Here is a 22,904-nt window from a genome sequence, read left to right as displayed (position 1 = left end):
TATTTTTTCTTAGTTCTGCTGAAGAGTCATACGGACTCGAAACTTAACTGTGTTCCTCTCTGCAGAAGCTGTCAGACCTGCTGAGTTTTTCCAGCTATTTTTATTTTTGTTTTTGTTTTGGATTTCCAGCATCCGCAGTTTTTTGCTTTTATCTTTATATTAAATTTTAAAAAGGTTTGACTGCATAGATCGAGGTGTATAAGTCAATCTGGTGTATAAGATTAACCCTTTTTTTGGTGCCAAAAGTAATGTTTAGGCCTATAGGTCAACACCCTCCCCCTCCCTTTCCTGCTAATAAATGCTATACATTCATTAGGAGTCAGCCTCAATTTTTCACTTCAGAAATGTATGCTTTACTTGGCTTATAAGTCAGTGCATGGGATCGAGTAGACAATTTGGGCTGTTTTGCCAAGAAGATGCACAGGAGTTAAGAAGCACCCACACAAAGAAGACCTTGTGGTGAAAGCTGAACAGAAATGGAATGCAAAAAGAATGAAGTATGAAGCTGGTTTCAATCTAAAAGTCTTAACATTTGCTGACTAGGCAAATAACTGTCCTGCAGCTGGAGAATTTGACATTAGTGAAAAGCTGGTGCGAGAATAGAGAAAGGAGGAACCCACCCTGAAGATGCCCTAGACCAAATGTGGTATCAGACCCTTAGTCCGGCATCCCAAAACCCTGAAGGAGCTGAAAACTGGGTCCTGCCCTGGAAACTACAACCCCCATCAGGCATTGCTGTCTGTCATATCCGGGTCATGGTGAGCTGATCCTCTGCTCTTTTGGTCCAGGATTAATGGCTGAAGTGGACCTGATCCACTCCTCATCGCTTCCTTTTCCCATCCTGGCTTGGTCTAGGTCGGTGGAGAAATCAACCCAGCTTTAAATTAGCAGGTCTGGCAGCATCGGCGGAGAAGAAAAGAGTTGACGTTTCGAGTCCTCATGACCCTTCGTGTCGAAGGGTCATGAGGACTCGAAACATCAACTCTTTTCTTCTCCGCCGATGCTGCCAGACCTGCTGAGTTTTTCCAGGTAATTCTGTTTTTGTTTTGGATTTCCAACATCCGCAGTTTTTTTGTTCTTACCAGCTTTAAATTATCCTGTTTCCCCCACCTCCCCACCCCAGGACCCAAAATGTGGAAAATCCCCATATCTCAAATATGTCCAGTCCCGAGCTGCCCAGAAATGCGGTCGGATACTTGTACAGATACTTTAATTGGGCCAAATCAAAGCCTGAGTCCAAAAAGATTTCAGAGCATCAGCTAGTTGGCGTAGCCACTTTATGGAATGAAAATATCTAGAGTTGCAGCAGAAGAACAAGATCACTCAGAGACTACAAAGAGAGCTCAGTGCCAAAATTACCAGTTTCCAGCAGTTTATCATCAGACAGTGGCAAAAGCACGAGTACCGAACAAGGGTGAAATGCCCAGGAATTTTGACATGCCCAGCAACCAAACTGAGGAATGGAAAGGTTCGAAAACCGCTCCAGTGAAAACCACATCACATGAGAAGACAAGATTCATGGTAGTACTAGCTTGCCTGGCCGACAGAATGAAATTAAAGCCTATAGTAATTTTCAAATGAGAACCATGATGAAAATCAACTTTGCAGGTTTTTTGTGCATCTCTGTGACAATGGTTGGATGGATATGGATGGGATGAACTTGTGGATCGATTTAGTGTGTGGAATAGGTATCCTCGTGGCCTACACAAAGAACGCAGCTTATTAGTGTGGGATATGTTCAGATCCCATGCAACCAATGAGATCAAGAGACGCCAGCAAAGAAATAACACCCACATTGCAGTTATATCAGGAGATCTGACATCCATTTGAATGGCTTATGGAGGTACAAATCCAAGGATTGTGTTTGCACCGAATGGAATAGGCGGATAGTTGCTTGATGAAAAAACCTTCACAAAGAGCGGAAATCTGCGTACTGTCCTGCTTGTTGTTTTGCGTGGTTTCATCATTAAATCGCAGATGCTAATAATGCAGAAACTGTCATCAGATCATTCAAAAAATGCAGAATCTCCAATTCAGTGGATGGGGAGGAAGATGATTTGTTGTAGAGGGCTGATTCCGAAACCATTAAATCTGACCCAGAGTAAGATCCTTACAGTAATCCCATAGCCAAAGTGACTTCAAATGAATTTGATGAACTGTCTGCAAGGATGCAGAAGACAACGAATATGACAGTTTTTCAAATGTTTTGATTGTAGTTAAAGGTATCCTTGTAGAATTAATTCTATTTGTGTCATATTGATTTGATTTAATTTGATGTTTATGAATTTAATTTTTTTTTCTCCCACATTTCAAATTGACGACTGCCTACACCAACACTGGCGGCTAACATTTTATGCTCTGCACATAAGTCTGGAAGGATTTTTTTGAGACATTAAAGGTCGACTTAAATGCTGCAATCTACGGTACCTTAACTGTATTTCTGTTCTTTAGTTGGGAAGACAATCTGGTACCTATTATTTGCTGAAAGAAGAAACTATGTATAGTTTTTAATTTGTTCATTGGATGTGGGTGTCACTGGCTAGGCTAGCATTTATTGCCCATCCCTAATTGTTCAGAGGGCATTTAAGAGTTAACCACATTGCTGTGGGTCTGGAGCAAATTTCCTTCCCTAAAGGGCATTAGCTTTTATTAGATGAGCTTTTATGACAATCATTTTATGGTCATCATTATACTTTTAATTCAAATTCCACCATCTGCCGTGGTGGGATTCTAATTCGGGTCCCCAGAGCATTAGCCTGGGTCTCTGGAATATCAGTCCAATATAAATATCAGTTTGCCACCACCTCTCCATCTAGTATCCTCCCAGCCTTTCTTATAGATATAAAAATATATCAATTTAATATTTTCAAACAACCTCAATGCTTCTGTCAACTGCAGTGTTTCTGACCCATTATAAAGCATTGCCTGTTCTGTTAAGCTAAGGGTGTAATCACATTTATTTTAATATGTAATTTACTGATGTGTGCTAATTATTAATTATTTCCCTGACTCTGAGGGTTAGTTTCTTTTTCTTTAAAAAAAACAATTGAAATCTTGGTTAAACCCAAGTATTTTACAAGTATTGTAAATGCCTTCCTAGAGATTAATTTTCTCCATCAGGATTCTTTTTTGATTTTTAGCATAGGTTAAAAGAGAAAAAATAAACAAAACTATCAATGATGGTAGCATTATCAAAGAGTCAAGTTTACAGATCTTGCTGTACCTGGCAGCGTAGTACAACTAACATCAGAGTTGCAGTCATTATTAACTTGAAGTGTTTCTGCATTTTCTTGGTTATTAATGTGTAGATCTCCCAGATAACTAGGCTCAGTTACTGTTTCCTCAAAACTAATTTGATTCAACTATAACCATTAAATTAATTTATTCTTCAAATATACCATTTGATCTATAATTCAAATATATCAAAATGTTTTGGTATGGATTTACCTAAGTTTTTGCCACCATGCTTTGGAAGACTTTTGGCAACACATTAGTGAGGATTCACCATTATTAGTGAGGATTCACCATTACCATGCTGTCTTGGCTTACTTAACCTTGATGAGGTTTTGCTTCCCTCAGGGCAGACTTGAAATAATCAGTATGGTTTAACTTAAAACTTTTTATTACAAACTATTCACAAAGACCTCCACAGTAAGCACGTTGTATACCGGTCACAGTCTGTGCTGCTCCCAGCTCTCTTGGAGCCTCTTGGTCATCTGACCGCTGATATTAAAATTACATCACCAATAACCAAGATGACCCCATTAACATATTCATTAATCCATTACTCTACTTAAAACATCCATTTTTTCAATTAAAATAGATACTTAAAGATCATCTCAAATTGATGGCATTATGGGAGATGTGTGGTAGAATTGTTTTAATAAGCGCAGCCCCTGGGAGAGTACATTGATAAAGAGGGCTATCCAGTTTAGATTAAATAGTAGTACTAACCTCTCAAAAATTCTGTGCTCCAAAACATCACTTGGAGCTCTCTCTATTGGTTTCCATTTCCCGTTGGCTGAGGACAGGATTAGGCTCAGTTGTGATGCCAATGCAGTCAAATAACCTGAATATGGAACAGGGCCACTTGCTGATATGGTTGGCATCTTTGAAACAGCATGAGTCAGGGAATTGTAAGGCATTGACATATTATCTGATGGTTATTTTTGAGCCAGTAAACATTGAGGGCTGTGTCTTTCCTTGGCTTTGCAAAAAGACATAGAGTTAAGGATTTTTCTTGATGGGTTTTAAAAAGTGCAATTACTTTTAATAACAGGGAAATGTGTTAAAAGAAATACTTTTTTTAAACAATGTATTGTTTGCAAAATTAAACACTAAAAAGACTAATGCAAGTCTATTCGCAATATGGTTATATTATGCCAAATAATTGCTGAAGTATTATTTAATGATGGCAGATTAAATATTGCCTTTGAAATATTAATGCTGTAGTTTTTTTTCTCTCATACATCTCTAGTGACAGGCAATTTATTTATCTCCTATTGTGCTTCATAAAATCCATTTGAGGCGTAATCAAATTGCAAGCGAACTGCATTTTATCTCTGTGGCAACACAGTTTTTAAAAGGAATCCTTCAATTTAAAAACCAAAAGAGGCTCAGTGTTGTGAAAGGGGGCACAATGTGCAGTACATTTCATTTCCATTCTGTTCAGGCAAGAAAACTTAATGAAAGCTTATGATCTGGTATATCTATCAGAAGTGAGATGTGGCATTATCATGGAGGAACAGAAAATGCCACTTTGAAAATAAATCAATTTCCTGTGTTTTTTTCAGAATAAAATGTTTTAGCTTCCAGACTTCCTGACTTTTTAATAATATTTTGCATGTCACATACTGGACAGAGTTGTCTTTTGTTTGTAAAATCATTGGAAGTCTACGATAAATAAATATTCACTGGTGTTTTGAATGGTATTGGGGCCAGCTTAGTTGTTGTTCTCCCTTCCTGCCCCATGTGTCAGGAATTGATTTCAGAATTTGTCATAACAAGACCAACTACAATAAAAGTTCTAGCAGGGCTGTAGAGACATAGAATGTTGAATTCTCCTCCTGAGCGGGTTAGTGGTGGAGTGGGAATACCATCCCATCTAAGTTAATCTGCCACTAAAACGCTGCTATCGCTGAGCGATAACACTATATTCATGATAGGTATGTCATTGATGGGAGGGAGGGAAATTCAATTCTGGTGCTACCTTTTAAAAAGCTGCAGTCTGTTAAAGGTGAGCACCATTCTCTGAGCCACAGAAGAAGGGAAAAGTTTGAAGCAGCAGATGGAAGAGCTGCAGAGTTTGAGATGACACTCTGAAATTAGACACACAAGAGGCAGACTGTTAGGCACTGAGGGCAGAGACCTGCATGACAGAGTGATGCCACCTGTCTGGAGTGAGACAATAGAGGCAGTCAGTACAAATTACACTATTCCAAAAATTGCCACACAGTCTAAGAGGTTCACTGATGTCACAAGGATGGTCAACATATGACAAGGCAGCATTGCCAGTGCACATTCTCTAACCACTAAAGTCTTCTTTCAGTTCCTGATCTTTTACATTCTTTTTCTCAACATCTTGGTGTTGGAGACTTGCTCTCGCAAAAAGTAACCTCTGCAAACATTCCAACATCATCTTTACTAAAAAGCACTTGAGCAACTTTTTTTTACCTGCCTCACAGCCTCTAGTTACTGCTAGCCTTCAAGGTTATTTGATTTAAAGGAACACTGCACCTCCACATCACATCATAATGGAATGTATGTACTAATGGTGGGGGTGGGGCAGGGCCCAGGAGATGGGGGGTGCACATGGTGCTAACCCATCCATTCATTTCCCCCATCCATTCCGGGGGTGGGGGTGCTGGGCTTGGGCAGCATCTTCTCCCCTCTCAGATAGCAGCCTTACACCTCTAGTTGCTCGCAAACAAGCACGCGGTGGGCGCTGCACCCTGGGACAAAGTTCTGTAGTTATAAGGGGTTATTGCAACAAGAGCCCGAGTCTGTATGGCCATTTGTTTTGACAGCTGGAGTGCATTCTGGGTGATGTCTGCCCTTGGCCACATCCTTGCCCTCGTGTGCAATGCCAGCCCATTTAAAGGCTACAGGAGTCATCCTCATATTCAAGATGGTAGAGTGGGTGGAAGGCCAGGAGGAACAGCAGCTACAACAAAAGGGAGGCCCGGGGCAGTTTGGAGCATTAGACAGGGCCAAGAGGAAGCACATTTTGCCACCTTCACAGCTGCCTTGAACTCTTTCTCTGTGATATTAATCCCCAAACTTGTGTGTGTGCGTGTGTATAACCTAGAGACAGGGAGTGAGCTGGACACAAACAAGCAGATAGATGCTGGTTGGCGCGGGGTCACGTGCGCACACACACACACACACTCCCCCCCCTCCTCCTTCCCCAAAAGCCTATCCATACATTGGCCGAGAAAGGCTGAAAGGCAGACTACTTCTAACCCTCACTTTTGTATCAATTTCACTGAGACCAACTCAGAGTGTACACCAGCAAAGGCAAATGCAAAGTCGATGTTATTTAAACCCAACTCCTGAGATTGGCCCTGGTGACCTGGACTTGGGGACTAGTCTGTCTCTCTCTAGCTCTGCTTCTTAAATGAAAAGGCAGAAAAGGTTTTATTATTTAGCTCTACTGCTTGGCACTTTTTAATCATTTTATTAATTTTTTAAAAATTATCAATTTATTGCTTTGATGATATTTTATTTTGCTTAGCGAGTCATTTTTTTTCTTCCTACCTTGGGCTGAATGTTATGGGGAGGCAGACAGCTCGTCTCCTCCAGTAGCAATGTAGTGTGAAGGCAACTTGCTGCATGCCAGCCTGCTCCACAGCCATAACGTGCTGCAGGCAGGCTAAACCAGGGCCGAGTGAGACTCCTACCCCTCAATGAGGAGGAAGTCATGCGCCATCGGGAGCTGCCAGCCAGTCTGATTAGCTGGCAGCTCCAGCATTACTGGGCACTGCTGGGACTGCAAGAAGAGGAGGAAGGCAGCCCATGGTACCCCAGAAACAGGTAAGTTTGGGGTCTTGGGCAGGGAGGGTTTGGGTAGGTCAGAGGGAAGAGGGGGGAGTGGATTTAAGGCTCCAGGCAGATTGGTAGAAAGGTGCCCCCCCCCCCCCCCCCCCCCCCCCCCCCCCCCCCCACCCCCGCGCTTCCTGCCCTTTAAGGAGATCACTTTAAACTTGAGCTGCCTGCTTCTCCCAGTTTTATCATGTGGGCAGCGTATTACCGGGGTCAGTTAGTTTCGTAATAAGTCTAACTGAGCCTTGATTAGCTATTTAAGTATGACGGGTGGGCTGTCGATTTCGGCACCCTCTCCCTGCATTATGGGGGTGAGCTTGGGGGTGGGTGGGAAAGTGGTGGGGTGGGCACCTGCCCTATTTTACATGTCTTTCCCCCCCCCCCACAAGCCTGGCCAAAAACACACCCAGCAGGTGCATGTAAAATGCAGCCCCTTTCTTATTGAAATTGATGTTTAATGTTGTGCCAAACCAGATCTCTGGCAGTTGCTGCTGGGTTTCTTCCTCGAGGGGAATGATAAGCTCACAAAAAGCCTGATTACTCTTTGGGGAGCTAGTAAAAGGGGTTATTTTTGTTCCAGTAGGAACTGGAAGTGTTGGAAATGCTCAGCACATCTGGCAGCATCTGTGCAGAGAGAAACTGAGGTCAGTGACCCTTTTTTAGAACTAGTGAAGATTGTGGACCTGAAGTGTTGACTCTGTTTCTCTCTTCACAGATGCTGCCTGGCCTGCTGAGTATTTCCAGCATTTTCTGTTTATATTTCAAATTCCCAGCATCTACAGAACTTTGCATTCCTATCACATGCTCCATGTTGGGCATTTGTAAGTGTGATTAGTTTCAATTTACAATGAGAAAATATTGATCACTCAATGCAAAATGTAATTTTTCTGTTCACAAAATCCACTTGTGTGGATAGAAATAACACATTATTGCAGGTGAATTGATTGGTGTTAATCTGCTGGAAGGTTTTGCCATTTTTAAACTTGGATGTGAAACCAGGAGTCATGTGCCAATAGAGTATGTCACTGTTGGTTCAAGATATTCTCATTCACATGGGATTGGTGTTTGCAGTGCTTGTGAAGTTCAAACCTTTTGGATATTGCTGTCCAAATATTACATTGTGCCAAATTGTGTGTAATTATCTGATAAAGCTGTGGTTTTAAAGTGTATCATATTTGAAACCTGAGCTTTTGATGGGCTTTATAAATGGAGGCACAGAGCGCAAAACCAAGAAATTAAACCTATATAAACAGTTTGACCCCACTGTGACTATGGTTCCCGATTCTGGGCACCTGACGGATGTAAAGGGAGGGTTAAATTGGGAGGGGAGGGCATGGAGGAGGCTAGGAATAAGAGGCCCAGAAACAGGCACAGCACCAGGGCCCATGATTTCTCTCCCTGGCCCTGGGGATGGGGATGGAACAGGTGGTAGGAGAGCTGGAATGTTTGTGCCACTTGCATGGCCCAAACATTGTCACCTCTTCATTCAGGAAAAGCTCATTTAAAACCAACATCAGAGAAATATAACTGGAGGAAGACTGGAAGTACTGAAGTTAATGAGTACAAATGGAGAAAAGGTGCAGCAGGTTGTGGGCAAGCAGACAGGATAGCTTGCAGGAAAGGGAGAGGTGACAAAAAAAGGTTAGTAAAAGCCAGAAATTGTTCACTGTATGTGGTCTTAGCTTTATGTGCTTTCTCAAATTAATGTCCTGCCCTTACGCTGAACTGATACTTTAATGGGTAATGTTATTCTTTCTGTTTCTCACCATGGAGATAGGGTATCTTACAGGAAGAGGTTTGCTACAATGATGACCATCTTGGCAATTTCAATGGGGAAATGTGCTGCCAGATCCAAATCCATTTCCTCACCAACTTCATCCATGATATCAGCAACTGTTTTGAAAAACATTAATGACTTGAGCCTCAATGGCTCCACCAGAATCATTCCCAGCTACCCACTGTGCAACCACACCTTTATTAGTGTTCGTAAATTAGGAGCACAAATAGTAAGTTAGGTGTCATGAAGGATAAACATAGTATTGAGAGGTGATTGGAATTCTTGGTGGATATGTGTGAAGTAAATTTAGGTCGTGCACTTGAGTTCAGTACATTTCTGAGTCTGCTTTCACTTTTCTTGGGAATTTTGTCTTATGAAGAAACTTGGGGGATAGTAGACATAGTGAGCTAGGTGAGGAAAACAAGCAGGTGATAAATGGCTTTTATTTGGTGGTTCAACCTTTTATTTATTGAAATCACTGGACTATCAGGTGCACCCTCCTTTCTGCTAGCTGCTAGTCATACATTCTTTCCTTCCTCTGTTGTGGGATGGAGATTGTTGATGTCGTCGTCATCATCATGAAGTAAAAAGATTTTCTTGATAAGGCAAGCAGCAAGCTACAATGATTCTGGAGATTCTCATTGGCAGGAGTGTCTCCAGTGCAAATCAATATTTTAAACAAAGCTGACTAAAATTAGCAACATAAGTTTTGACTGAACTTCCAAAGTCACCAACTTTCAGTAGCAGCACACTGGTCTTGCCAGAGGCATTGCTACATTGAGCTGCTGAAAAAACTGTGAAGAATTGGTGATCTGCTCTGTTCAAAGTCTTATTTCTTCACCGAAATTTAGAAGTGAGGAAAGACAATTAAGCTCATCAGCACACACCTTTTTCCGTTAGATTGCATGAGAAGTTTTCTGTCTGCTCAAAAAGCAGCTGATATTGTTTCTCCAATATTAATCTAGCATTAATTCCTGAGACTTGGTGCAGATCAGTCCTCTGTTCGCCAAAGGAGCATACAGCCTTTGCATTGATTGCTCTGTATTATATTAAGCTGAGAGATGGAGTTTGGTCATTTTAATCCAAAGTTCTATGCCAATAGGAGGATGTCACTTTTCAAAGTATAGTTCTTTTAGTCTTGGGTTATGTGAAAGAGCACCTAATCATATAGATAATGTTGAATTACTAGCATTATCAACATCTAATAGTTCTATCTGAATGGGAACAGGTTCATGAAATAAGCAATAAAGAAACTAAATGAGTTTATGGGTGACTCACTAACTTTTTTGAGTCAAGCTTGCAATGAATTGTGACTCACAGCATATATGCTCATTGTTGGAGCAGAGGAGAAATCATTGAGATACATTGTTAGTCTACCAATGTGTTTTTAAAAATATCCATATTCCTTTTCAGTTTCTAACTTAATCAAAAGTTTTTTCTTCAATGGAAAGAGACGCTTGTACAACATTCAGTGTGATGCAAAGAGCTGACATGAACCTGGAGCAGTTGGCTGAGAAAGGTAAATGTAGATCAGGAGTAATGTTTAACTTTCAGTTCAGTTCTTAGGAATTTGACAGAAATGTTGGAAATTCCTACATGCCAAGCCTGTGAAGTGTGAAGCAATTAAGAGTGATTGGGACTGTTGTCATTACCAGAGCTTTTCACAAAGGCGTTCAGAGGTAATATTCGAGAAATCTTAAATAAGGACACTCTTGCAGTTGTTTTTAATATGAAGATAAAGCACAGTCTTTTTTTGAAATGTTAATTTCTTTCCATTCTCTATTTGCATTAATGTTCATTATCCCCAGCAAGAGATAACATGCTCCTTGACTTCTGTCAATGCAGTTGCTAAAGCGCAGAGCAATGAGCAAACATGATATTCCTTTCTCTCTTTATTGTTCCTCCCTCCCCACCCAGCAGTGCCTAGCAGAAGCTCAGTGCACTAGGATGGTAGCTATAAACATTTGCCCTGTTTTCCTAAGTTGGTGCTCCGATCTATCATGCACATAAATATGAAATATGAATCATGTAAATTTAGCTTCAGTTCAGCCAAATAAATTCCTGTTAACTCCTGTCCTAACTTCCAAAGGGAAACAGGCCTATAATTAGAACAAATGTTTGTTAATATGCAGCAACAGAAATAACATGCAAGTAAGCTTTTGAAAAGATAAGGAAAATGACGTCAAGCTGATGATTGAACAATGAACTCCCAGTACACCAGTGCTGCTGTGAAACTTTTCAGAAACAGTAGAGAGAGAGTAGGTGGCGGGGGTGGGGGGGGGTGGTGGGGGGGAGAATCTCCATATTCCTTCCCCTGTAGAAACCCGGGCAATATCAGAGAGTGTGATGATACACATTAATACGGTTTCTTTTGTTTTTTTGCCAGAACTTCGTAAAGATGAGGAAGAACAAAGGATTTTGAGTGGTGAAAGCTCTGTCTCTGTGCTTACTCCATTAGCTGGAGGGCCTCCCCTGGATCTCAACGACCCTTTTTATGATGTCGCAAGGCATGGAATTGTCCAAGTAGCAGGTGGGAAAATAAAACTTAAAATTGTCCTTACTGCTTTATTCATATTGTGACCTAGGACTTTTGAGCTTCCTATTTATTGACGTGCAAGTGTATATAGTATACACAATAACAGTTAACATAAAACAACACAACAAGGTTATGCTACAAGGAGAATCCTATTTGAGTTGAAGAAGCAGTGACAGATATGACCATCTATTATGGTTGGCTTCAAACTATTATATGTCTAAAATCATGAGTGTCACAATATTGCAACAATAATGTGCCTGTAGGTAATGTCATTGCTTTAGGTGGCCCCATTACATAACGCTAAGATAAATAACCAATATTTGAAATCATGTAAGAAGGGGAAAAGATTATAACAAAAATGTTGTTAATGTAACCGTCCCATTCTTCCCCCACCCCCAAACCCCCAACAAAATCAGTTACGCATAAAGAAAAGTGGAACTTGAGCCCATCTTTTACAAAATCAGCATAATCTTGAAAATCAGTGAAAAGGGTTATTACAGAGCCAGCTGGAAAACCATTCATGGCAGCAGCTGAGTGAGACCCACAAGAAGTTGTCACTGCAGATGCCTTGCCTGCTAAGGGAACCCACTGCCTGTTGGAGTGAAATGATTGGGAGAAAATATATGAGCCAGGGATTGGATAAACTGTGAACATCCATCCTGTAAGCAAGAAGTCATAAAGAAGAGGAAACCATGCAGCTGTACTCTAAATTATAAAGTAAAGATGTGAAAACCTATTGACCCTGCTCTTGCCATTCCTTCTCTCTCCTCCATGTTGGTCCGATTATCTCCTATCCACTTATCTCTATCTTGACACAACACACAGGAGATTAAGTCACTTTATGTCTGTTTGTACACCCTGCTGACTATCCATTCTAAATTCCTATATTCACATTATAATGAGCCTTGCCTTTGAAAAGTTGTTATGCTATAATTTCACTCTTGCCCATATACCCCTACCCTATGCCACCTCTGGCAGTGTGAGAAATTGACACAGGGAGTTTTCATTTAATATGTGAAATAGGAATTTAGATCAGAAATAACTCCAGACCCACAGCAATGTGGTTGACTCTTTAAAAAAGAATACCCTCTGAGCAAAGTCAATTAGGGATGCCCACATCCCATGAAAGAATTTTAAAAATAGAGAAATAAGGACATAATGGGCCAAATTTTCCCACTATTAGTTAGACTTGCCTGTTTAAACTTCATGATATTTTGCCCTGCAAGTTGCTGGAAGGTTGAGAAGGAAATGGTGCAGGATCCCCTAGAGAGCATCTGGGATCTGTGTGAATAGGGCAAACAGCAGTGTAACTCCTTCACCGATCAGATTAAAGAATTCTGAAATATAACTGCAAGTTCTGAATAAGTAAGTTTTAAATAAGAATGATGAATTCAGTATTAAATCAAGTACACCAAAGAAAAATAGAAAGGAATGGAAGACTGGATTAAGAGAAAAAGGGGGGAAAAGGATTGAGACTCCACACTTGTTATAGTTAATCTTCAATGGACACCAAGACATCCACTAAATTTGGTGCCATATTTAAATAGAAATGACAAGATCTTTGTGGACAGCTTTCTTGAGGTCAGCAGTGAGTGCTTTTGCTTTTCCTCAGACTGCAAAATGTGGGCCTATGTGTTTTAAAGTACATGGAGCTTTTATAAATGTACGTCCCTCTGAGCTGATATAAACAGTTCTACCACAGTAGATGTCAGCTGTGAAGGTGCGACTACTTTACTTAGTATAAGGATTAACAGAATGGATACACTAATGTATGACATAGATAATGGTGTATCGCTAATATTAGTCAGCCATGTGTTAGACTGTCGAATGAGAGGTTGGAATATGTCAAGCAACAGACCTGCTCTGTAATCTGTTTAAATGTAGCACTAATAAACAAGTGTTAAGCAAGTACCAAGAGTTTGACTACAGTCTTTCTCAGGGAAGATAGGTCACGCATACCAGTAACCAAGAACGACAGATCAAAGGGACCATCCAAAACCTGGTGGCAGCAGTAGAAACATCAATGTAAGAAATACACAGGTGTTATTGGTGAAACCACAGCAAGAGAGTGAAGAAAATCTTGGTAGCAGCTTGTACTTACAACTCTACGGAAGGAGGAAGCAAACTGGCGAGCAGTAACAATGACCGTACCCGATGAGCAGTCCCTGCCCCTAACCTATCCGTTTGAATGTTTTGAGGGCCTACAGTGCGGCCAATGTTGGGAGTTATGGAAATGACATTTCCTCTGATGTCGTTTAGCATCGTGCCTTCACGCAAAGTACTAAGTCACTTCACTTCTTTATGTTATAGGTCTGGTAGCAAATGTTTTCCTAAAGCAGGAGGTGGAGGAGTCCACTATGGACTTTGACACCATTCTCAAAGGCTTTGACACACGTTTTGCTCTGCCATGGAACCTTAATTTAGATCGAAGGGAGTGATGCATGATGCAGGCCAAACTCCGAGAAAGAAACCAGACCACAGCTCGGCACAACTCCGAGGCTTCGCATGACTTCATTGACTGGGTGGGCCCACATGAAGCGCCTCTACCCACACAAATGCCCGCCAAATCAGGCAAAAGGTGAGAAACTCCTTCCAGCCATTTTAAGATGCTTACGTTATGCTTGGTGCAAAAAGCCAACATCGACACCAGGACTTCCCAGTAGGGCTGCAAAATGCTTCTAGTGAGGGAAAACTGGACTTTTCAAGCGTTTCTGAAAATTCAACAAATTTAATTGAGGTAGAAGATAAAATATTTATGAGACACACTTCATCCAAGAAATTGTAATTTTGTCTCTGTCTTGATTTCCAACATTTCTAGGGGAAAATTAATGGTCTTAGTCCAGACTATTGGTCAGTTACAATGCAAGTTTAAAGGCTTCAATACCAGTTTTAAAATTGATACTGGAGTTAGCATTAACATATTAGCAGCTGATCTAGACTGGCTTTAGCCAATACACTTCGTCCATCAGACATTAAATTACAAGGTCCAGGCAGCACAGACCTTCCAGCCAAAGGCAGGATAACTACCCCTCTTCATTACGAGGGCAGACAGATCATTAATTCTCTCTGTTGTCCGCAATCAACTCACATCCTCGTCAATTGGAGAATTTGGCATACTTCTGGAAAAAATCAGATAATGCATAGCATTTCACAGAAAAATCTTCAACTTTTCATTTAGAGCCAGTGGAACTCCAGCTTTGAGCAGCTTGATTCAATCAGCGGTGATTTTCTTTTCATCACAGAGACATCACCCACTAGATCCCGTGCAGAATCTCTCAGTCTTTATGAAACTAGGCCAGAGTTGGTAGGTGCAGAAGGCATTGCTGCAGACCATCTGCATGAAGACCCGCTGGACCTGAGCCGGCTCATTCCTGAAGGAAGTAATGAGGGTGAAGCTGTTGCAGCACTGACAGATCTGTTGGAGGATGGGGTCCAAGCGATTAGTCTGTCTTTCCAATCAGTCGTGAGTCCTCTGATGCCTTTTTGTTTTTGAAGAGTTGGCTGTGTTCCTAGCACTTGAGCAGCATTCAGATCTTTATTCCACTGAACCTACCAATTAAATGCTTAGTCTATCGTTGGTTGTCCATGAAGAGTCTTCCAGAGAGAATGCCTTGCCTGATTCCATGTTAGTGTCTATGGATGATCACACTACCAAAGAGATGGGAGTACCTATTCCAGGGTGACAGACAGTCAATTGAAGCCCATACTTTAGTCCCAGCTAGAAATCTTTTTCCCTCCAGAGCTGGATGTTAGCATTTCTGAAGCCGCAGAATCCTGCACAGCAACCCTGCCTCCGAGTTGATTGTTTACAGGAAATTTGTCTCACCACAGAAAAGTTTCCTCAGCAATTCTTCCCATTGCCTGTGGTGGAGCAGTCTCATGGTGACTCTTTTATCACTGCCTACAGGAAGTAGACATTCCTTCCGAAATATCGTTAGGAAATCATCTCTTTTTTTTCCTGAAAGGCTTACTGGATTTTTTTTTTTCCTTTGTCGTCCAGATTCTTTGCAATCTCAGATGTTCAATATCTTTTCAGTTTTCAATGCAGCAGTTAATGATAAGGCTGTGAGTTAAAGATCATTGGAATTGAAGATCATTGGTCTCCTGAATCATTGGTTTCCATGAGCGCTTCGGGGGAGTAAATTCTTTTCTAGTCCCAGAGAATCGAAAGGTTGATACCCTTCAATCTTCTCTCTCGGACCAGTCATTTGTTGCAGAAGTCCTTGCAGTTCAGTAGTCCTGAAATCTACGCTCTGCTTACCAGCCATGCTGCAAAAGTGCTGTCCTATTCTGCTGCTGGTGATGATGATCTCCTCCAGGCCAGAGGAAAGCCCTCATGTCTCCAAGACGTCCTCACTAAGGGCTGAGAGTACTGTGAGAGACTGAATCCCTCAGGACTGTGACTTGGGTAGGGGAAGAGCAGGAGTTCGGTAGAATCTGTAGTGTAAAAAGGGAGATACAGGAATGCAGTGTAAATAGTTAAAGACATAGGGCAGAAGCGGGCCCCTTTTAAGTGAGCGGGCCAATTAAGGCCCGCCCAGCAGTCTGCCCATCTGTCAAAGTGCGCTCTTTCGCGCATTGCTCCCTGAGACTAAATGCTGTCTCAGGAGATCACTGACAGTGCTTCAAAGTGTCTAAATAGAAAAATTTTTTAAAATTAACGTCCCCCTCATGTGACAATGTCACCCGAGGTAGGATATGTTAATAAATATCTCATAAAGTTTATTTAAGATTTTTAAAACAGACATGAAACCTCATCCCGCCAGTGAATGAGGTTTCATGTTTTATCAGAAGCCCGCTGGGGCTCCTGGCCTGCTCGCCAGCCTTAAGGTTGGACAGGCAGGGCCTTTAATTACCTTAATTATCCTGTCAATGGCCTCAATTGGCCATTGATAGGTCGGTGGGTGGACAGCTGATTTCACTGTCCGCCCGCCTTCCTGAATATTTAAATGGGGCGGGATGACATCGGGGGTTCCTCCGAAGTCATCCCGCGTGATTTTCCCGTCGAGCGGGCCTCGCCCCCAAATCGCCGACAGGAAAATTCAGGCCATAGTTTCATACTGTTGTGAAAAAGTAGATAGCGTAATTGTGGGAGGTGTAGTGCAAGGGCTAACAGAATGGATATGCTAAAGTATGACACAGGTGATAATGTATCACTGACATCAGTCAGTTATGTGTTAGACTTTAGAGAGAGGGGTTGGACCACGCCATGCTCAGGAGCAACATGTCTACTCTGCAACCTCTTTTAGACGTAGTCCTAATAAACATGTACCAGAGTATGTCTACAGTTTGTCTCAGGGAAGATAGGTCTCACATACCACTAACCAAGATCCACACCATGAGACAACAGATCAGAGGGAACATGCAAAACATTTTGTAGTTTTTAATTTTGATGTAAAACTAAATATTTTTATATAAAAGAAAACTGTTGTAGGACAATCCAACTCTTTGTTAGCAGTTTTAATATAGATATACAATTAGCCTTTTTTTCTGCCATAAGGAATTGTATGCTTACCTAAACAGCTACACACCTATGTTCAGGCCCCCTGTGCTCAATACTTGTGGTTTAAATTAAATATTTTGTACGCTGCAGAGACCATACAGTGTGAAAACATTTCACAAACAGTGTGCAGCAAAGTAAATACCTTAAATTCATTTTTCAAGAGGGATAGTTCAGACATCTATAGTCTTTCAAAGACATGTTCTGTAGTATTTCCCAAAACAAAACTCGTGTATTAACCCATACCTGGTCAGCCAAATATTTTGCCTGCCGCAAATGTTGAAGGAGAGACCGTGGAATATGTTGAACACATCCCGTACCTTGGCAGCCATCTCTGCCAAAAGGCCACCATTGATGAGGAAATCCAACACTGGATCAGCTGCACGAGCTCAGACTTCTACACACTATGGCAGTGAGTGTTTGATAACAAAATGATCTGCAACTTAACTGAAGTCTGAGTACACAGCAGAGTTTTCTCACTACACTCCTGTATTGCAGTGAGGCCTGGACTGTGCACCAGCGACACATAAGAGCACTAGAGAAATTCCATCAGCAATCCCTCTGCTGTATCCTCTGGATTCAGTAGCAGAACTGTTGTACAAGTGTTGGTGTCCATCTTGAAACCAGCTCCACGAGCAAACAAGCAAAACTACAAAATCAACTGTGATGAACCGGACACTGTCCAGAGGGCCAAAAAGCATCTTTTTTATTATTCATTCATGGGGTGTGGGTGTCACTGGCTGGGCCAGCATGTATTGCCCATCCCTAGTTGCCCTTGAGAAAGTGGTGGTGAGATGCCTTCTTGAACCGCTGCAGTCCATGTGGTGTCAGTACACCCATAGTGCTGTTAGGAAAGGAGTTCCAGGATTTTGACCTAGTAACAGCAAAGGAACTGCGATATATTTCCAAGTCAGGATGGTGAGTGACTTGGAGGGGAACTTCCAGTTGGTGGTGTTCCCATCTATCTGCTGCCCTTGTCCTTCTAGTTGGTAGTGGTTATGCGTTTGGAAGGTGTTGTTGAAGGAGCCTTGGTGAATTCCTGCAAATGGTACAGACTGTTGCTACTGTGCTTCAGTGGTGGAGGGAGTGAATGTTTGTGGATGTGGTGCGGACCAAGGGAGCTGCTTTGTCCTGGACGGTGTCAAGCTTCTTGAGTGTTGTGGGAACTGAACTCCTCCAGGCAAGTGGGGAGTATTCCATCACAATCCTGACTTCTACTTTTGTAGATGGTGGACAGGCTTTGGGGATTCAGCAGGTGAGTTACTTGCTGTAGGATTCCTAGCCTCTGACCTGCTCTTGTAGCCACAGTATTTATATGGCTAGACCAGTTCAGTTTCTGGTCAATGGTGACCCCCAGGATGTTGATAGTGGGGATTCATTGATGGCAATGCCATTGAACATCAAGGGCGATGGTTAGATTCTCTCTCTTGTTACTTGCCACTTATCAGCCTAAGCCTGGATATTGTCCAGGCCTTGCTGCATTTGGACATAGATTGCTTCAAAATCAGAGGAGTTGTGAATGATGCTGAACATTGTGCAATCATCAGCGAACATCCCCACTTCTGACCTTATGATGGAAGGAAGGTCATTGATGAAGCAGCTGAAATGGTTGGGCTGAGGACACTACCCTGAGGAACTCCTGCAGTGATGTCCTGGAGCTGAGATGACCGATCTCCAACAACCACAACCATCTTCCTTTGTGCTAGGTATGACTCCAGCCATTGGAGAGTTTTTTCCCTGATTCCCATTGACTCCAGTTTTGCTAGGGCTCCTTGATGCCACACTCGGTCAAATGTAGCCTTGATGTCAAGGACAGACACTCTCACGCTACCTCAGTTCAGCTCTTTTGTCCATGTTTGAACCAAGGCTGTAATGATGCCAGGAGCTGAGTGGCCCTGGCGGAACCCAAACTGGGCATCAATGAGCAGGCTATTGCTAAGCAAGTGCACTGCTGATGACACCTTCCATTACTTTACTGATGATCGAGAGTAGACTGATGGGACGGTAATTGGCCAGGTTGGATTTGTCCTGCTTTTTGTGTACAGGACATACCTGAGCAATTTTCCACATAGCCGGGTAGATGCCAGTGTTGTAGCTGTACTGGAACAGCTTGGCTAGAGGCGTGGCAGGTTCTGGAGCACAGAGCCCATAGCCTTTGCAGTATCCGGTGCCTTCAGCGTTTCTTGATATCATGTGGAGTGAATCAAATTGACTGAAGACTGGCATCTGTGATGCTGGGGACCTCCGGAGGAGGCCAAGATGAATCATCCACTTGATATTCAGCCTTATCTTTGCACTGATGTGCTGGGCTCCTCCATCATTTGAGGATGGGGATATTTGTGGAGCCTCCTCCTCCAGTGAGTTGTTTAATTGTCCACCACCATTCACAACTGGATGTGGCAGGATTGCAGATCTTAGGTCTGATCCGTTAGTTGTGGAATCATTTAGCTCTGTCTATCACTTGCTGCTTATGCTGTTTGGCACGCAAGTAGTTCTGTGTTGTAGCTTCACCAGGTTGACACATTTTTTTGGTACGCCTGGTGCTGCTCCTGGCATGCCCACCTGCACTCTCATTGAACCTGGGTTGATCCCATGGCTTGATGGTAATGGTAGAGTGGGAGATATGCCAGGCCATGAGGTTACAGATTATGTTCGAGTACAATTCTGCTGATGGCCCACAGTGCCTCATGGATGCCTAGTCTTGAGCTGCTAGATCTGTTCGAAATCTATCCCATTTAGCACGGTGGTAATGCCACACAACACAATGGAGGATATCCTCAATGTAAAGGCGGGACTTCATCTCCACAATGTGCAATGGTCTCTCCTACCCATACTATCCTGAACAGATGCATCAGTGGAAGGCAGGTTGGTGAGGATGAGGTCAAGTATGTTTTCCCCTCTTGCTGGTCCCCTCATCACCTGCCGCAGACCAGTCTAGCAGCTGTGTCCTTTAGGACTTGGCCAGCTTGGTCAGCAGTGGTGCTACTGAGTCACACTTGATGATGGACATTGAAGTCCCCCACGCAGTGTACATTCTGCTCCCTTGCCACCCTCAGTGCTTCCTCCAAGTGGTGTTCATCGTGGAGGAACACTGATTCATCAGCTGAGGGAGTGTGGTATGTTGTAATAAGCTGGAGGTTTTCTTGCCCATGTTTGACCTGATGCCATGAGACTCCATGGGAATCCTCAACATGAACTCCGGACCCCAAGGCAACTCCCTCCTGACTGTATACCACTGTGCCGCCACCTCTGCTGGTGGGATAGTGGTGATAGTGGTGTCTGTAAGATATGACTCCATGAGGATGACTATGTCAGGCTCTTGCATGACAAGTCTGTGAGACAGCTCTCCCAATTTTGGCACAAGCCTCCAGATGTTAGTAAAGAGGACTTTACAGAGTTGACAGGGCTGAGGTTGTCAATGTCGTTTCCGGTGCATGGGTTGATGCCAGGTGGTCTGTCCAGTTTCATTACTTTTTTTGTGACTTTGTAGTGGCTTGTTACAATTGAGTGGCTTGCTAGGCCATTTCAGAGGACAGTTAAGAGTCAACCACATTGCTGTGTGGGTCTGGAATCACATGTAGGCCAGTCCAGGTAAGGATGGCAGATTTCCTTCCCTAAAGGGCATTTAGTGAACCGGATGGGTTTTTACAACAATCGACAATGGTTTCATGGTCATCATTTAATTCCAGATTTTTATTGAATTCATCTACTGTGGTGGGATTCGAACTTCTGTCTCTAGAGCATTACCCTGGGTCTCCACATTACTAGTTTAGCGACCATGCTACTACGCCATCGCCTCCCCCCACCAGGTCCTATTTTCGAAACTCTCCGATGACTAGCATTCCAGGGGAGGACAAAGAAAATGTTCAAAGATACTCTGACGCTCTCCTTGAAGTGCAACAGAATTGACAATGACAGGGAGAAGCTTGCTACTAATCACTCAAAATGACAACTTGTCCATCAAGCAATATCAGGCTTATTGATGAGGCAGAGAGGCAGCAGAGAAGGGAAGAAAAAGAAGCAAATCCTGCGCTCCGGATTCCACTACTTCCATGGGACATCCTGCCCAGTGTATCCAAAGGTCTCCAGGCCGAGAATCGGCCTGTTCAGTCACATGATGACCCATGGTAGAAATGTGTAATCCTCGAATTGAAGCACGACTGATGACAGCGACAAGTATTTCCCTTTTTTCTTGGAATCCCCATGTAGAATTGATCACAGCCAATCACTGGCTGTGGACGTTAGACAGCATTTCATCATCTCATCAATCTTCCAGGGAGTTCTATGCATTGGAAGTGTCCCGAGTTTCTGTACTGGTTATAGAAGCTTTGGATATGTTTGGTTTCTTCAGTAGACTTTTAAAGAGTGCTGACATTTCATTAGATGGTGGCTGCACTCCTTCACTTCATTCCATTAAAATTGACAGCACTGAAATTAGGAATTTATATCCCGTCACTTGTATTACCAAGCCATTTATTTCTTAACTCTGCAAATGGAATGTGGCAATAAGAGGCCCAAAGGGACCTGGATTGTTTAGCAATTTCGTGTACTGGAGTATTTTCTTACTATGGGTTTTGAGCAGGATGACATGGAATGTTTACAATGACAATTCTTTACTTTATTTCACGTTGGTCACAAGTATATGCTTTTTGTACCCTGATGACAATCACTATATAAATGTGTTTAGCACTACAGTACAGATAACTCATGGGGGTAGTCATTCCCACCGCCCCTTCTCTGTCTCTGTGTCTGTGTCTGTCTGTCTCTCTCTCTCTCTCTACTTATTACCAACCAAAGAAAAACTTGGATGATTAATTGCATCAAATGCAAATGTAATCCGTAATCACTTTATAAATAAAATTGCAATATTGGGCAGCAAATAACTTTATACATGCTAAGTGCATAAATTTACAGATGACTCACAGCACCAAATCACATGATCCATTGGTGCTGTAACCTGATCAGGGTGCAAAATGTTACTATCCAGAGCATGGGTATATTTTGTATTAAATCAAAGCAAGGCTCTTTCCAGTACAGTGCAGGAATTATAATTGGCAGTATTCTACTGACACGTAATGTATATCAGCTGAAAAACCCAATCATTGTGTCTCCTGGGTGTACATATTCCTCTTTCTTTCCTAGCATTTTAATGTAGAAAATTGAGTTTTATCTGGTTTCTTTCCAATTAGGTGATGACAATTATGGAAGGAAACTGGTTATTTTTAGCTGTTGTCGAATGCCTCCTTCCCATCAGCTTAACCATCGGAAGTTGCTAGAGTAAGTTCCAAATAATCTCCCATAACAAAATCTTTCATTAGTGATCCCAAGGGTCATGTTGGCATTTCCGTACACTCCTTACTAAGTGTTATACAGTTTAGCAGCTTCCTCTCTTGTTAAGGGAATTTGTTTGCTCTGCATTGAAGAAACCTCTTTTAACTTTCTAAAACTAATTTGATACGGAGATAAAATATAGTTTTATACTTCAAAAGATTAATTGCCCACAATTTGTAATTTAGAGAAATAAGATTTTGTTAAATAAAGCTGAGTTACATTTGCTTTGGGTAAATCATAGCTTAGTTGCTCGAGAACACCCCAACCCAGGTAGACCCCTCCCAACACATTAGCTGCTCTGATGCTTGGAATCTGTTGTAGTCTGTTGCATCTATGGGTGAATTGATTTATTGGAATTTTCTAAGCTTGACTGCAATTTCTCGCCACTCATTAGGATTAAAATTGATCTGACAGTGCCACCTTGTGGTATGTAACATATGGGAAATTGGTATTCTGATAAATCTACCTTTGGTTCTCATTTTAGTTGGTAGTTGCTTCATCCATCCCACACTTATACTTGTTCCCAGCTAAGGCAGGTGGGAAGATCAGGTCTGCTGTCACCGTTTTTCTAATGTTGTACTTTCAGTCCACACTGTTTCATACTGGTTGTTCATCTCCTCTGTCCAATCGTCTGGAAAAGCCAGCAGAAATCAGTAACTTTCTAGGCAAGGGAAGTAAATTTCCATTCCTTTTGTTAACTGGTAGTCTGTGTTAAATTA

At 42.2% G+C, this 22,904-nt stretch overlaps 1 protein-coding gene across 4 annotated transcripts in view; it reads left to right on the top strand.

The window, feature by feature from the left end:
• Positions 1-22,904, top strand: part of LOC121293125 (rho GTPase-activating protein 8-like) — an 80,476-nt gene that overhangs the window by 14,319 nt on the left and 43,253 nt on the right. For all 4 annotated transcript variants that reach the window (XM_041215832.1, XM_041215828.1, XM_041215831.1 and 1 more), the window contains exons 2-4: positions 10,232-10,337; positions 11,205-11,348; positions 22,044-22,131. In XM_041215832.1, the coding sequence (XP_041071766.1) occupies positions 10,262-10,337; positions 11,205-11,348; positions 22,044-22,131 (308 nt within the window). In that variant the 5' untranslated portion in view covers positions 10,232-10,261. The remainder of the gene's footprint in view (positions 1-10,231; positions 10,338-11,204; positions 11,349-22,043; positions 22,132-22,904) is intronic.

This window comes from Carcharodon carcharias, chromosome 21, assembly GCF_017639515.1.
Source record: "Carcharodon carcharias isolate sCarCar2 chromosome 21, sCarCar2.pri, whole genome shotgun sequence".
Classification (NCBI taxonomy): domain Eukaryota; kingdom Metazoa; phylum Chordata; class Chondrichthyes; order Lamniformes; family Lamnidae; genus Carcharodon; species Carcharodon carcharias.
This window is presented reverse-complemented; position numbering and strand designations above follow the sequence as displayed.